This window comes from Antedon mediterranea, chromosome 5 (assembly GCF_964355755.1).
Source record: "Antedon mediterranea chromosome 5, ecAntMedi1.1, whole genome shotgun sequence".
NCBI classification, from domain to species: Eukaryota; Metazoa; Echinodermata; class Crinoidea; order Comatulida; family Antedonidae; genus Antedon; species Antedon mediterranea.
Window position 1 is genome coordinate 30,802,054 of NC_092674.1, and position 15,945 is coordinate 30,817,998.

At 31.9% G+C, this 15,945-nt stretch overlaps 3 protein-coding genes across 3 annotated transcripts in view; 1 reads left to right on the forward strand and 2 right to left on the reverse strand.

Moving 5' to 3' along the window:
• LOC140050450 (cytochrome c oxidase assembly factor 5-like) overlaps positions 1 to 15,945 on the reverse strand; it is a 31,153-nt gene that overhangs the window by 2,160 nt on the left and 13,048 nt on the right. The window lies entirely within an intron of this gene.
• On the forward strand, positions 19 to 8,354 carry LOC140050443 (periodic tryptophan protein 2 homolog). The gene is made up of 17 exons (XM_072095627.1): positions 19 to 117; positions 475 to 587; positions 831 to 925; positions 1,369 to 1,612; positions 1,956 to 2,091; positions 2,338 to 2,456; positions 2,594 to 2,737; positions 3,023 to 3,230; positions 3,844 to 3,989; positions 4,157 to 4,304; positions 4,611 to 4,761; positions 5,264 to 5,444; positions 6,120 to 6,267; positions 6,510 to 6,678; positions 6,867 to 7,085; positions 7,506 to 7,731; positions 8,011 to 8,354. The coding sequence occupies exons 1-17, from the start codon at positions 100 to 102 to the stop codon at positions 8,093 to 8,095; spliced, it is 2,550 nt and encodes an 849-aa protein (XP_071951728.1). The 5' UTR covers positions 19 to 99; the 3' UTR covers positions 8,096 to 8,354.
• Positions 8,774 to 15,890, reverse strand: LOC140050444 (mitochondria-eating protein-like). Its single transcript, XM_072095628.1, has 12 exons — positions 15,709 to 15,890; positions 15,098 to 15,203; positions 14,437 to 14,671; positions 14,033 to 14,128; positions 12,926 to 13,060; positions 12,144 to 12,348; positions 11,548 to 11,706; positions 11,165 to 11,340; positions 10,759 to 10,888; positions 10,371 to 10,470; positions 10,235 to 10,262; positions 8,774 to 9,533 (listed from the first exon to the last, which is right to left on the reverse strand). Exons 1-11 carry the CDS (start codon positions 15,793 to 15,795, stop codon positions 10,237 to 10,239), a joined length of 1,455 nt encoding a protein of 484 aa, XP_071951729.1. The 5' UTR covers positions 15,796 to 15,890; the 3' UTR covers positions 8,774 to 9,533; positions 10,235 to 10,236.

Genomic DNA, 15,945 nt, shown 5'->3' on the forward strand with positions numbered 1-15,945 from the left:
AACAACACGTGGGTTTTAAACAACGACGAACATCGAACACGAGAAAAACATTGGGGTGATTTAGGCCTAGATTAGCAGGCCTATAGCCAAAAATATAAAATGAAATTTTCATTCCAGGTGAGTTAGTATAATAATGATTTATATATATACGTTTAAAAACAATTTAGAATTATTTTGACAAATTTAAGGTGAGATTATTTTCTAGCCTAGCTAGGTCAGTCATTCGAAAAGGTGGATGTGAGACAGCAGGCAGCAGGATCCAGATTGTTCAGGCATTAGGAAGCTTTGCTTTAAGAGTCGTTTCGTCCTACTAGACCACGTTAGTTGATCTTTCTGGTGTGCTTGCCTTGCACGTACTATTTGATATTTGTTTTTAAAAATGTAATAATTTTTTTTTCTATTGTTAGAATTTTTAGAATTAAAAGAAAAATATTACTGTTTTTTAAATTGCATGAAAAAATAATTTGTTTGCAGTTTTCCAATCTACTTGGAGTGGTATATCGATGTGGTAACCTGAATTTCAGTGTGGATGGTAACAGTATCTTTAGTCCAGTGGGAAATAAAATCACAAAGTTCGATCTAAAAAAGTGAGTCTAATTTTTAGAAATTGAAAACAATGTTTCTTATAATGTTTTTTAATTTATTAATAATTATAGTAGAGATATTTATGTGATACAATTAAAAGTCTACTTAAAATATTTTCAATTGATTATTTCACTTTGTTTAGTTACATTAAAAACTAAAATTGACTGTTGTGAGGATTTTCCAAGAAAACGTATGTATTGTACAGTACACTACAATACAAACTTTATATCATGTTGTTTTTTTAGTAATGCATCACATACATTACCTATTGAAACCAACAAGAACATAAACTATGTAGCAATATCTCCAAATGGAAACACTGCCATCCTTGTTGATGAGGGTAGGTACCAATTTATCTTTAGATATTTAAATTTTCAATTACTTTTACAAAAACATATTGTTACAATAATACTGCACTGCTGCAACGAATAATAAAATAATAACAGATTTAGAAAATTATTGTAAGTTATTTATTTAGTATCATAATTAAGATGTTGTTGTGTGAAGTAAAACCGAAACTAAACTGATATTTTCCTTCACACTCTTCAACTTATATTGGTAAAAAGATAAATGTTTTGGCACACATGGTGTTTCATATGTATAATATTTGGGCTATATATTGCCTGATAGGTAGGCAAAGACACTGAATCACTAGAATATCTGTAACACTTATCATCACAGGTCAAATAATATAGGCCTAACATACTACATTAAGAACCACTATGATATTATTTAATTACAATGATTTGAAAAGAAAACATAACAAATGTGTTAATGTTACAGATGGAGCAGCAGTACTATGTAGTTTAATCAGCCGTACTATTTTACATCATTTTCACTTTCATAAGAAAGTTGAATGCATCAAGTTCAGTCCTGATGGCAGGAAGTTTGTGGTGCTGAAGGAGAACATTGCTCAAGTGTATCATTCCCCCGGCAACAAAATCAATTTTAATCCTTTTGTTTTACATCGTGTTTATCATGGTGCTTATGATGATACATCATGTGCATGTTGGTCAGATGACTCAAGGTAGGTCAAGGGGTCAAGCAGGGGACTTGGTGTTTGCTTGATATGATTTCTTACAGTCACAGTTAAAGCTTTTTTCTGACGGCCAATATAGGCCTACAATACTACTATAGATTTCTCATTCTGTCATTGATGAGTCGTGTGTGTTTGCTACTCTATGGTGTGAAGATAAAAAATGGGTATTGAAAAGAAAGAAGAAGTTTAGGTTTTGGATGATATTGTCCATACCTACTAATATTTGCTTTCAATATTTTTGGTGCACACATTAGAGTAAAACATTTTATGTTTTTTAGAGTTGTTTTCAGCATTAAACTTATTTGTTACACATTGGTTTTTTTTTGTACAGTGTATTTGCCGTGGGTTCACTGGACATGTCAACACGTATCTATGCTGCTGAACCAATGGAAAGGCTTAGTATGTTTGCTGTCGGTGGTCACAAGGACGCTATTGTTGGAGTGTTTTTTGAGAAGAATTCTTTGGATGTATCCCTTTCTATGAAATAACAGAATACATTATCATGCTTAATATAGCACATTCTTAATCAAATTTATCAGATAAATAGAGAGTTTAAAATTCCTTTGAAATTAATTTACTATAAATAATAATATTAAACAAAATATATATATATACCATCAGCTGAGCCAAATCAGAAAGAAAGAAAGAAAGAAAGGATGTATATCTGTTGAAGTTAACCATGTAATTGTTGTAATCCTATGATTGTTTGCTAGATTTACACATGTAGTCGAGATGGTGCAGTTGTTTCATGGGAATGTAGTGCAGACTTAGAGGATATTAAGACAGCACAGTTGGACCCTAGTGATAAAATACGCTACTCAAAAACAGCCAGGTATTCAACTCAATCTTAAATTATTATTGGTAGTACAGTACAGACATTTTGGCTAACAATATAAATTTTTTCCCGTCATTTAGCTGAATCAGAGATTTTAAATTTTAGCAGAATAAAAAATTTATTATTTTTTTCAGACATTTTTTGAATGAACCAAGCGATATGCGACAGCTAACTGCCGTGGATTATCATAAAGAAACTCGTATTTTGGTTTCTGGATTCGCAAATGGTGTCTTTCAAATCCATGAAATGCCAGATTTTAACCCAATACAATCGTTAAGGTAACAATAATTGGACATGTAAGAAGATAAAATACAAAAAAAATACTCAAAACATCTCTTAATATATCAATAGAAATTCCTAATTACAACTCCACTCCCAAAGACTTGTAATAAGACTTTGTTTATGTAGAGCATCTTGTGTATATGTTTATCATGTGAACTGGATTGCCACCTTTTAGGATAGTGAATGAATTTCACTTATGATTATCCTTGGAAATTTGCCTAAGTATATAAAAACAAACAAAACAAATACCATAAATAATTTTGTTTCGTAATTTTTTTTAGTATCGGAGAAAGAGCAATATCTACAATATCGGTGAATATAAGTGGCGATTGGATTGGACTTGGGTGTCATAACGGTGGTGAACTAGTGGTATGGGAGTGGCAAAGTGAATCATTTATAATGAAACAACAAGGACATTATAACAACATGACAAGTGTTGCCTATTCACCTGATGGCCAGTACCTAGCAACAGGAGGTGAAGATGCTAAGGTATGGATGATGATACCACATTTAAGATTACCGTTGGCTTTGGAAGGCATTACCATTGTCTTTGGAAGGGATTGGCTGTGGAAGGGATTACCATTGGCTTTGGAAGGGATTACCATTGGTTTTGGAAGGGATTACCATTGGTGTTAGAAGGAATTAGCTTTTGGGTGTATTTCTAATTAACACCCTTGAGTATACTGTACTTCATCAATTGTACTAATACAGCCTAAAATACTCTATAACATCAGGGCCCAACCACCACATAAGTGTGGACGCTCCTTTCTCCCCTCCTGTATGCACAGCGAATGAATCACTGCAGTATAAAGCTCTGTCTACACTAGACTAAAGTTTATGTGACAAAAGCATGTGATGTGCCCATATATGGACACGATTATGTCATAACACTAGTTTGATAGTGTAGACAGAGCTTAATTATTCTTTATTTCCTCCAGAAATAATGAGATTATGTGGTTGAGATCACATTTTATCATGCTAACATCCCCCTCAACATACAAAAGAAAATACATACACATGAGATACCTTATATTATAAACACATTTATGCAAGATAAACATTCAACATTAATGTTGTATCTGATGCTTATGTTTGTGTGTAGGTGAAAGTTTGGAGCATGTGTGGGTATTGTTTTGTGACGTTTAGTGAACACACTGCTGGCGTTACTGATGTTGAGTTTAGTAAGAGAGGGCAGGTCGTCGTTTCTGCTTCATTGGATGGAACAGTCAGAGCTTTTGATCTTCATAGGTATGTATTTATCTCATTATCCATTTATCCATGTCATCATTTATCATTATTGAACATCGATTTTGCACAATTATAGTTAATGTGGACACGATCCAAGTATAAAACCACTCCCTAATTTTTGCCTCTTATGTGCAATCATATAAACCTATCACCTATTTTAATTTCAGATACCGGAATTTTAAAACCTTTACATCTCCAAGACCAACACAATTCTCTAGCCTGGCATTGGATGTGAGTGGAGACATAGTTTGTGCAAGTGCTCAGGACACATTTGAGGTGTTTGTGTGGTCAATGCAAAATGGTAGACTCTTAGAGGTGAGATTCTATTTACACTTAACATTCATGTTTAATTGAACAGGTTTGTAGGCCTTGTCGTTTTTGAAAATGTAGGCATGCTACAAATTACACATGTGTGCTATAGGTTTGCTGTCTGTATCTTTTAGTATATAGAAGTGATAAAAATGATTAAAATGATAAAAGGCCTGGGTTTGGACTAGCTGTTGAAGTGGATGGTTACTGTAGATGTGACATTAAATAGGAAAGATGAATATAGTTTTATACAAAACTTTCCATTCAATATATTATCTGTACAAATGAATGTTTCAAATGCTGTTCCCATAGGTGTTATCTGGACATGAAGGACCCATAGCTAGTATTCACTTCAGCCCAGTAGCAGCGTTGCTAGCAACAGCCTCATGGGATAACACAGTGAAATTATGGGATGTATTTGAAAACAAAGGATCAAGGGAAACACTTCATTTGTCAACTGATGGTAAGTGACAAATGACAATGACAAGTATGGTAAAATAGCAATTAAAAGTATAAATAAAACAAATTAAAAAAATCAAATTCTCAAAATTGTTAGAACAATTAATAAACAAATATGAGATATTTGGTTGATTTATTTCTAATGATTAAAGCTCTGTCTAGTTTGACAAAACAAGTTTGTGCTCAAATATAGTAGTGATATGCCCAAATATGGAAGTGATATGACATCATCATATTTTGGCACATACTACCATATTAATTGGGCACATCACACATGTTTTGGCACATACTACCATATTTGGGCACATCACACATGTTTTGTCACATACTACCATATTAATTGGGCACATCACACATGTTTTGTCACATACTACCATATATGGGCACATCACACATGTTTTGTCACATAAAGTTTGAAAGTGTAGACAGAGCTTTAGATCACAAATTGGAACCATAAAACAAGTTTACCATTTTATTTTCTCATGAGATTAGATTTATTTTTACAGCTCTTTGTGTAGCATTTAGACCTGATGGTAAGGAATTAGCTGTGGGTACACTAGATTCTCAGATTACATTTTGGGATGTAGAAAATGCAACTCAAACCGGGTCAGTAGAAGGCAAGTTTGATGTTGGTGCTGGGCGCTCAGCATCTCAGTTAGTTACTGCCAAAAAAACAGCTTCTTCTAAGTAAGTAATAGCATTTTGTTTGTTTGGGATGTTTTACATTTCTTTTTCTTTACCCAAAATCATCATAAACGTTGTAAACATAAACCTATATATAATGTACAGTATTATGGGAAAGGCTTAAAAAATAGTGAAAAATATTAAGGTGAATAATTAAATATAATTATTATTAAATGTATTGAGATTTTATAAGAATAAAGTGGAGAGCTATAATGACAGTGTGGAACAAGTGAAAGTTATCAACACTTGTAAAAGACAGTGTGGAACAAGTGAAAGTTATCAACACTTGTAAAAGACAGTGTGGAACAAGTGAAAGTTATCAACACTTGTAAAAGACAGTGTGGAACAAGTGAAAGTTATCAACACTTGTAAAAGACAGTGTGGAACAAGTGAAAGTTATCAACACTTGTAAAAGACAGTGTGGAACAAGTGAAAGTTATCAACACTTGTAAAAGACAGTGTGGAACAAGTGTAAGTTATCAACACTTGTAAAAGACAGTGTGGAACAAGTGAAAGTTATCAACACTTGTAAAAGACAGTGTGGAACAAGTGAAAGTTATCAACACTTGTAAAAGACAGTGTGGAACAAGTGAAAGTTATCAACACTTGTAAAAGTACTGAATGATGATCATATTAATTAAACCACAATTAAATACTTGTCATTTTTTTTATGCTCAGGTCATTTACAAGTTTATGTTACTCTGCCGATGGTAGATGCATATTGGCGGCAGGAAAGTCTAAAAATGTTTGTATTTATAGCATTGCAGAACAGATGCTGGTAAAGAAGTTTGAGATATCTACTAACATGTCCCTTGACGGTATGCAGGTAAGGATCATGCATTGATTTAAACCCAGGATTCTACAATTTGAAGATGGGCACTTTACCACCAAGTCATGCGAATCCATTTTTTAAATGCTTATTTTTGTTACTATTTTTTACTGATTGTTCAAGTCAAGTATTTTTTTGCTTGTGTTGTTTTTTATGTTGTTAATTTTTTGTGTAGTGATAAAGTTGATCGATAAAAAAATTATTTCTGCATTTTAACCATAATAATGTTTAAATCAAAGGAAATGTTGAATCGTCATAAAATGACTGAATTTGGAGCAATGGCCTTAATTGACACAACAGACAACGACAATCAAAGTATCACGTTGCCAGGCGTTATTAAGGGCGACATGAGTTCAAGATTCTATATTCCTGAGGCTAAGGTCTCATGTGTGAGGTTCTCACCCACAGGTTAAAGTTCAACTTTATTTTTTTAATACCACTTTATTGATGTTTAAAAAAGTTAGATTTTAAAAAATCTACCCTCAAATAAAATCGAAGACAATGTCTATATATTTCAAGTATAAACTAAATAAATTGTCATCGGTTAAAAAATTAAGGTTTTTTTCTAATCTTTTATTTTATTTTCTTGTTTTTAGGTCAACAATGGGCAGCTACTACAACAGAAGGTTTACTTGTTTACTCGTTGAACAGTAGCTTGACCTTTGACCCATTTGAGTTGTCTGTAAATGTCACACCTGATGCTGTCATGCATGAGTTAAAAGAAGGCCAATGGTCATCAGCTCTAATGTTGAGCTTCCGACTCAATGAAGCGAATCTGATTCAGCGTGTAGTAGAAAGTATTCCTGTATCACAAGGTAAATGGTACATTCACAATAATAATGTATTTGGAATCTACACTTTTAAACTGTGGCACAATTGAATGAAGGTACGTCCAGCGTAATTAAAATAATGAACTGTATTAATACAGTATGATCCAGATTTTGTTCATCTGTGCTAAATAACCTGCCTCGGATGAGAACAGCACAACATAGACAATTACAGAGGCAACATGGAGAGGCCTTCACCCTGCAGTGGGTTAACCAATGAGTTTTAACAACTCCCTGGTTTAACATGACTAGAAATGATGATTATTGTGATTATGATCCTGTAATTTCATATACTGCTACTGTACTGTATTCTTTGGATATTATTATTACTGTACATAACACACACTTTTCTGTAATGTAATATTTTCTATTAAATATTGTCAATAACATCATTTTCCTATTTTTTAGTGAGTGTTGTTTGCCAAGGACTAGCAAATGTTTACGTGCGGAAACTACTCGCTTTTGTGGCAAAACAGTTGGAGAATTCCCACCATGTTGAATTCTATCTAGACTGGTGTCAAGCTTTATTATTGGAACATGGACCTAGCATCAAGGTTGAGTCAAGCTCTGTCATGGCACTCCTAAGAACACTACAGAAAAGTCTCACGACAAGACGTGATGAATTAAGTAAATTGTAGGTTAATGCTAACATTTTGTATAAACTTGATGCATATATACAGTACTTGGTATAAATAATAATGAACAAGGAATGTGGAGTAGCTTTGTGTCAAGGAGCTATGTAATTGGTTAGATGTTTGCTCTACTCAGAGTAGTATTAAAAAAAATGGTTAATGCCCTCTACAAATGTTATGAATCCACCACTAGTGGGAGCGCCTGGGATAAAAAAAGGAGAGTTTACTTTGGCACACCTGTGATAAGGGCTGTACTAATTAGCATATGTTTGTTTTTTCAGATGCGATTCAAACACTTATACTTTGCAGTACATTATATGTCAAGCTAAAATGCAGAAAGAGGAAGATACAACAGAAGAAACATAACATTAGTAATTTCAAATAAATATTTTTTTTTAGATGCTAGTACTATATCATTCTGTAATAGTGTCACATACGGTGGCTGTATCATGTTAAGGCCTAGGATACAGGGAATACATGATGTGATAGATTGAAACTGCATTACAGAATGTGCCTATGTTACTGTATGTACAATTCTAGTAGAGAATTGGCCACGATGTCAGTGGACATTGTTAATGCAGTACACTAGAAAATAAATGTAACAACAAAATACTTATTCCACGTTACAAATTTATTCCATTACAAAAATATAAATTAATGAGCAACTACACAACTAGTAATACCTTTAAAAACATCACATCAAACTTGTACAATCCTTTATGGATTTTTCTACAAATAATTTGGAAAAATTTATCGAATCATTTCTAATTACAATCTACTAAAAATTACTGGATTAAAATGGAAACTGTTTGCACACACTTTTATTTGTTCAATTTGGCTTTCATTAAAAATGCATATTACTTTTTAAAATTAGAAATCAGTTGAAATATTTGGACTGACAGCCAACCTTATTTTTTACTAATTCAACCTGCAGCTTTGTATATTGGCTCATAATTCCTTCATGGTAGAATGAACATATTATTATTCAAATGCTTTTCTGTAATTGTCATCTATGTACTGTTTATGTATTGTATAAACATACAAATCTAACATTGTATAAAACATACTAAACAAACTATGTAACATTTGTATTTTAATAAAAGAATATAACAAGGTTGAAAGTGTTCATTTGGCATAATTTGTATGATATTTAATTTTGCATAGTTTTATTTAATTGTTTAATTCAACTACACAGACTGACAAAATACTACTGTATATAATAAATAATAATTAAAAGCTTTACACTGTATAATACACTAACAGAATATATATAGAAGCTGTAATATGGAAACTTAATCTGAGTAGTTGGATAACCAGCTTAAAATGATATACAATCATTCCATAACGTTATAAACAGTTTAAAAGGAGTATGGACGGTATTTTTAATTATATTTACAAATGCAAAATAACAATTCTAACATTATATTTACTGTATTTCTTGTACACCACATCAAATTAGACAATATAAGACAAACATTCTAATAACTAATACTGTATGTATTTACTGGAATGTTAAACATGGAATAACATCAATCAAGTTAGTTCAACATCAAGCTTAAGTTCCTTCTTAGCAATAATGCCCAATTCCCACACATGTTGCAATGGTATATTTCACTGTACCACCTTCAGGTTGCATGCAATACACTTCTCTGATTCTGATCCCACACATGTTGCAATGGTATATTTCACTGTACCACCTTCAGGTTGCATGCAATACACTTCTCTGATTCTGATCCCACACATGTTGCAATGGTATATTTCACTGTACCACCGTTGGGTTGCATGCAATACACTTCTCTCGATTCTGAAAATTGTATTCATATTCATTTATTATCCAGAAAAATAAAACAAAAATTATACAAAAAGCATAAATTACATATAACAACAAGAAGCAGAGAAAAAAGCGCAGAACACTATCCTGGCGGATTGTCAAAAAGCAAAAAATATCGCTATAAAAGACTCTCCTGATAGTGCTGGTGGCAAAATAACATTAACAAGGATAAACATTTAACAACCCGGTAACATAGAATTTATATAAAACAGAATAAAAATTGCAATCATTATAAATAAACATGTCTGTGATATATACCGGAATCTCATCCCACATCCGTGGAAATGAAATAAAAACAGAATAAAAAAAAGCATTAGTACGAGACTTCTCATGTCTGAAAACAAGTTTCTCACTTCTACGTTCAACAGACAAATACTTTGTCAACATTTGTCTTTGATTTATGCATGGAGGAAATATTCCTCCATGATTTATGCTACTGTCATATAATCTTTGAAAAATGTTTTCATTTGGTTTTTATATTAACTATATGTATATAATTCTTTACGTTAAACTATTCATGAATATGTACGTGTGCGATATATTCATGAATGGTTTAACGTAGAGAATTATATACATATATAATGTAATTACTGAATGGTTATATCTATTAACATAAATTATAGCAGTTTGTTTATTAAAAAGTATTTAGTTAAAATAAACATTTGTATTCTTACCTTTATGATAGATAGGAAGCTGTTAGGCCTGAAAAAATAAATATTTAAAGTAAACACTTAACGTTGTCAACTATGGGGATAATCATTAATAAGTCATTTTTTGGGATAAAAATATAAACAAAAATAAGAATCTTACTTGGGGTCAAAGCACCGTTACTTCGTCTGCTTGGACTTGGTGATCGACTTCTACTTGGGGTCAAGTTGCGTGTTGGACTGCGACTTCTCCTTGGTGAACCCTAAAGTAATAGCAACATTTTGATTTAGAGTTCTAAACATCTCCTATCATTGCATCTACCCTTTAACTACACTATGCCATTGTTTCAAATAAATATATATATAAATTCAAAGGAAAATTACTGAAACAATGCTGTGAGTATCAGTAGCTGGATCTCAATGGAGATACAAAATAAAATAAACAAAAAGCTAAATCAAAACGATAAAGTAAAACGGCCAGAAAAAGCAGAGCTTTCGGGCATATATTTTTAATGCAAGGTGAAAGCCCAATTTTTGGGGCTTAAACTTACCAGTGATGCTCCTCTACGGGTGACTGCTTCGCCCTTCAAGAGCACCTTACCACTGTTATCCAACAGTGCTGGCCAGATGTAGTGATTCACAAGAGGGGCGGAATACTCTGAATCAAAGCTTCGACGATACCTAAAAGATATTGGAAAAAACACAAATGATAATTACCAATGTTCATAAAATGTTGTTATGAAGGCATTAATTTATAAACTTAACTTAAAGTTAGTGGAAACATTACAAACATTCATTATTTGTACAATAATATTAAACTTATATAGCGCATTATGCAAAGACTCAGTGCGCTCACAAAATATTTTAAAAAGCGGGAAACTAACACAAAAAAACAATGTTTTGAACAATGCATATTGTTATGAAGGCATTAATTTATAATACCAAAACTTTCCTTACTTGAGATCATCAAACAGTTCAGCTTCCCTGCAGACAGAGACTTCAAGAGGTGATGGAAGTGCCGCCATATTCCAAGCAGTTTTTACAAGTTCCCGTATAAAAGTGATCAAAATTTTGAAATCAACCACTGGTGGATACGCAATGGTTGGATGGTGATTCAAGGAGCTTAGAACTTCCTATTCAAGTCAAAAATAAACAGCAATGGTATATAAACAAATATTTTTAAAGCATTTATATATAGCTTCTCAAGATGACGAGTATTGATGGCATTGTTATCAACTATATTACAAATGTTAACTTTATATAAGCAACGAAATATGAAAGATATTAAAATAAAAGTATGTGCTACAGTAGTTAGATCACATATGAGATTGTTCCATTACCTGAATGATGCTATGCACATCCAGCAGCTGACCGTTCCTGTTGATGTAATTCTGGACAGCTTGATCAAGGGTTTCCAAGCCATCGTGAGTCAACTGCAAAGTAGATCTTACTTTTGTACGATACTGTTGAAACGCAAGCTGAGAACATCTAAATGACTCCTGAAACACATGATTCAATATTGAAAATAATCAGTTAAATCAACATATACTTATATTATATTTAGGCAAATTTCTAAGAATAGCCATTAAGCAAATTCATTCACTTTTCTTCTCAAAGGCAATCTTGTTAACAATAAAAACAAATGCACAAGATAGTGTATCATGAAAATAAAATTGTGATCTCTGATGGGATTTGGACCTACAACCCTGGAACCAAACTAGCTTATTGATTAAACTAATCAGACAACAGGTCTCTTCATACACAATTATATCAAAAAAGTGTGATGTGCCCAAATATGGTAGTGATATGCTTACATATGGTAGTGATATGATATCATGTCCATATATGGGCACATCACATTCTTTTGTCAAATATAAAGTTTGATAGTGTAGACAGAGCTTTAAGCGCTATATAAGACTAGCATTATTATCATTACCTTAACACATGCCATTATTATTCTCTGGTTCATTTCATGATCTTCACAATGATTTCGCAAAATGTCCATAGCGTTCATCCGCTCTTCAGTAAACATGTGACTAAATCTAGTCACAAGATTTGCCTGTCGCACACGTTGGACTACGTCACTGTTACCTGACATCTTACTAGATATAGCTGGTGGTAATGTACTTATGTAATCCATTCTAGATTTAATTTAAAAAAGAATTTTCTGTTAAAAATCAGTCAGAATCAGTAAATTAGGTTTATGACAAGATAAAGCAAAATTTACACTGGATATATTCAATGTTAAGTTTTCAGATTTCTCTTTGAAATTGTCTAAACTTTTATCAAAATATAAAGAATCATATAACACTTATATTTATAAATATTTGTTTACACATCTGTATACTGTATGTTTGCCATATGAAAATAAAATTATGAATAAGTAATTAGCCGTCAATAGCCTCTGATGATTTATATAAAAAGACCATCATGTAAACATTGAGTTTATTAAGTTTTCACTACAAATTTTGAATAAGTAATTAGCCGTCAATAGCCTCTGATGATTTATATAAAAAGACTATCATGTAAACATTGAGTTTATTAAGTTTTCACTACAAATTTTGAATAAGTAATTAGCCGTCAATAGCCTCTGATGATTTATATAAAAAGACTATCATGTAAACTTTGAGTTTATTAAGTTTTCACTACAAATAAACAAGCAATTTCCATAATTTTCCTTCTGACCAATCAGTGCTCTGAATCAATAATTATACATACCGGCCAGTAAGAAGAGCCTTCTCTTCTTTGAGAGCTATCAGCTCGTCTCTCATTCGCTGAACTTGTTCATCGTACTCATCTAGAACCCCAACACGCATCTTATAACGTCGCAATTCATCTTCTGCATCTTGCAACCTATGAAAATTAATTGATTTCACCATTGAATAGCATCTTTTAAATAAAACAATGAATATTACATATTTCGAACCTTAAAAACATTCACTTAAAATCACATTTTAATAATTCCAGCTTAGCATTTAAGAGTTTACTATTAGTAAGCACACAATAATACCACCACACTAGAGAAAGAAATAAAAATAAATACATACATACAGAAAATATATAATAATACACCAAATTAAATTAAGATAGAATATTAGAGGGCCTCTTCAATATTAGAGGGCCTCTTCAATATTAGAGGGCCTCTTCAATATTAGAGGGCCTCTTCAATTCAGCTGTAGTACAGCTGTTAGAGCTATTCTTACTCCATGGTGAAACAAAGTTGAATAAATATATTAGAATTGCAAGCATATAAAATCACCAAAGAACAACACCAATACCAAGAGAGGCAGATGATTGACCATTTAAAGACAAAATCAATTTAAACAGAGACATGCATGGTCATTACATTGAAAGAAAATAAATTGATTTCCAATACAATAGCAAGTGAATGAAGAGCAACACGTCTGTGAATTAATGATTGTGTCTTACTTTTTCAGTTTCGTGAATGGTGTTGTAATAAGTCTGAAGAAATCCATGTATGGTAAATAATAAAAAATAATAATCGTACAGATCAATTAAATATTTATATTACATTTAAATCAGTTTTATAATCATATATTCATTACTCATCAAGTAGATTTCTTAACTGCAATGGATAGAATTATGTTGTTAAACATTATGTCTCATGATATTTTTGCATTTATTTGTTTCATTTTAAGTTATTCTTTTGACGCATCTTAATCATCAAGTGTGCCACTGTTGTAAAAGTGAAATAAATAAATATTATTACACACCATTAAAAAAAATTAGTTTTGTTCAAATAAATGCTTTAGTGAGCGCAAAAACCTAGTCTATGTTGGTTCAAGAATAAAGTATATTTGTTACCTATCACGTAGTCTTCTAGAACCCTCTTCACTCACTATGGCTTCATCAAATGATTTGCTTCTTTCTGATTCTATTTTCAGTTTAGAATCTTCCAGCCTTTAATTTTAAATAAACAAAGAGTTAATAGCATAATTATGTAACTTACCCCAAAAAATAAGGTTTTCACTTATAAAATGACAAATAAATGGTTAAATTCAACCAAAAACACATTTGACTACTACTCTTTTAAATTACAGTTTTTTCAGGTAAATCTTTTTTGTTCCAATCTAATTTTTGGTCAAAGTGAATATTTATTTGTGACATTAAAATGTCACTTGAATGTGTGACTGTCCCCTTGGTTACTGTACAGCAATATTATTGAAATGATTGAAGATTTATTTGTCATAAAAATGTGTACTACTCACGCTAAATGCAAATCATGTTTTTCATTTTGAGATTTATTAAGATCATGTTCAAGTTCTGAAAGTTGCGCCTCATACTCGGACTTCATTAACATTATCTGACGTTCTTTGTCAGTCGCCTCGGCCAGTAACTTTAAGCTGCTTGTTGTCGTCAGACCTCCACTGGCTGAATAACCGCCAGCACCTAGCCATGGTAGCAGATGCGACTTAATAGCGTCACAACCACCATATGCTCCACCTTAAAAAACAATCAAATAAATTACTTATGATTATAGGTTAATATATTTAGATTATAAAATTAATATAAGAGGAAGGAAAGTATATTAACATGTTTAATTTACAGCAGACTAAGTATGAAGGTTAAAAAAAAAACAATTTGTAAACCTCTAAAATTTAATAAAATAAGCACAGAATATATTTAGTTATTTTGTTAATTAATTAATTTAAAATTAGTATTAAATTATTTTAATTTAAAACTGGATCATCTATTAAGCAAATTTATTATTAGTACGAATTGAAAGCGTTGTCTAATATTTAATTAATATATCTAATAATACTGCGCATGCGTATTTATATATCTATTTTTAATATGCGCAGCCAATCAATTGAGTAAATTTATTCGCTTATGGAGAACATGCTTAAGTAACGTAGTAATGCCTTGTACCTTCAGAAGCTGTCAGATTCAGTAGCGCAAACAGCTGCGACTGAGTACGAGAAGTTAGCTCCAATATCTCACAACAGCGAGAAACGTTGTCATCACACGTATTTAACTGAAAAAAATTATATTTAGTGGACTGATCACAAAAATTAAAAAATATAATTATTATATATATTATTATTATATTTGCATAAGCTATTTTTTGCATCTATCCATGGAGTAAAGAATAATAATAATTATTCTTTACTCCATGATCTATCCATATAATAATAATACTATACAGTATACGGCCTATACTAGCTAGGCCTAGTGTCTGTATGTCTAGTCTAATATTAATTAATAATAAACCCATAGTACAACCAACATACATGCAATATCGAGATATCTCACTTATTTCATAAAAAAATTTATTTGTTATTATTGAAATATTTTTTATGGACAAAAACAAAACCAAAGGATTATTACCTATAAGGCGCCCTCTATATACCTACAGTAGGCCTCTCTCAGAATAGAAAGAGCCCAGTGGGGGAAGACCGTACTGTAGCTATCTTCCCCTGGCGCCAGGCCACCAAAAAAAGAATAGTAGTAAGGAGATAATAAACTTCCCAGGTACCTACCAGATATGTTGAATTCCATCTGACAAGTTTGTCATGAAGCAGAGAAAATATGTTGCTGTTTACTAGTCTTCGCAGAGATTCTGCCATTCTAAACAAATGCCTTGCAACTTCGGAAAAAAACTAAACTAAAAACTTTGCATGCGACGATTAAAAAAACGCGATTAAAAAATCTCCAAGGTGCAAGAGACGCTACGCATGCGCATTTTCGAGATATAAATAAACTGACGGTACGTTAAA

Coding starts and splice junctions, on each gene's coding strand:
- LOC140050443 (XM_072095627.1), top strand. Junction 926..1,368: donor TGCCATCCTTGTTGATGAGG/GTAGGTACCAAT, acceptor TTAATGTTACAG/ATGGAGCAGCAGTACTATGT. Junction 2,092..2,337: donor TTGAGAAGAATTCTTTGGAT/GTATCCCTTTCT, acceptor ATTGTTTGCTAG/ATTTACACATGTAGTCGAGA.
- LOC140050444 (XM_072095628.1), bottom strand. CDS start 15,795: ATGGCAGAATCTCTGCGAAGACTAGTAAACAGCAACATATTTTCTCTG. Junction 14,672..15,097: donor GAATCTGACAGCTTCTGAAG/GTACAAGGCATT, acceptor TTGTTTTTTAAG/GTGGAGCATATGGTGGTTGT. Junction 10,471..10,758: donor CCCGTAGAGGAGCATCACTG/GTAAGTTTAAGC, acceptor CTATTACTTTAG/GGTTCACCAAGGAGAAGTCG.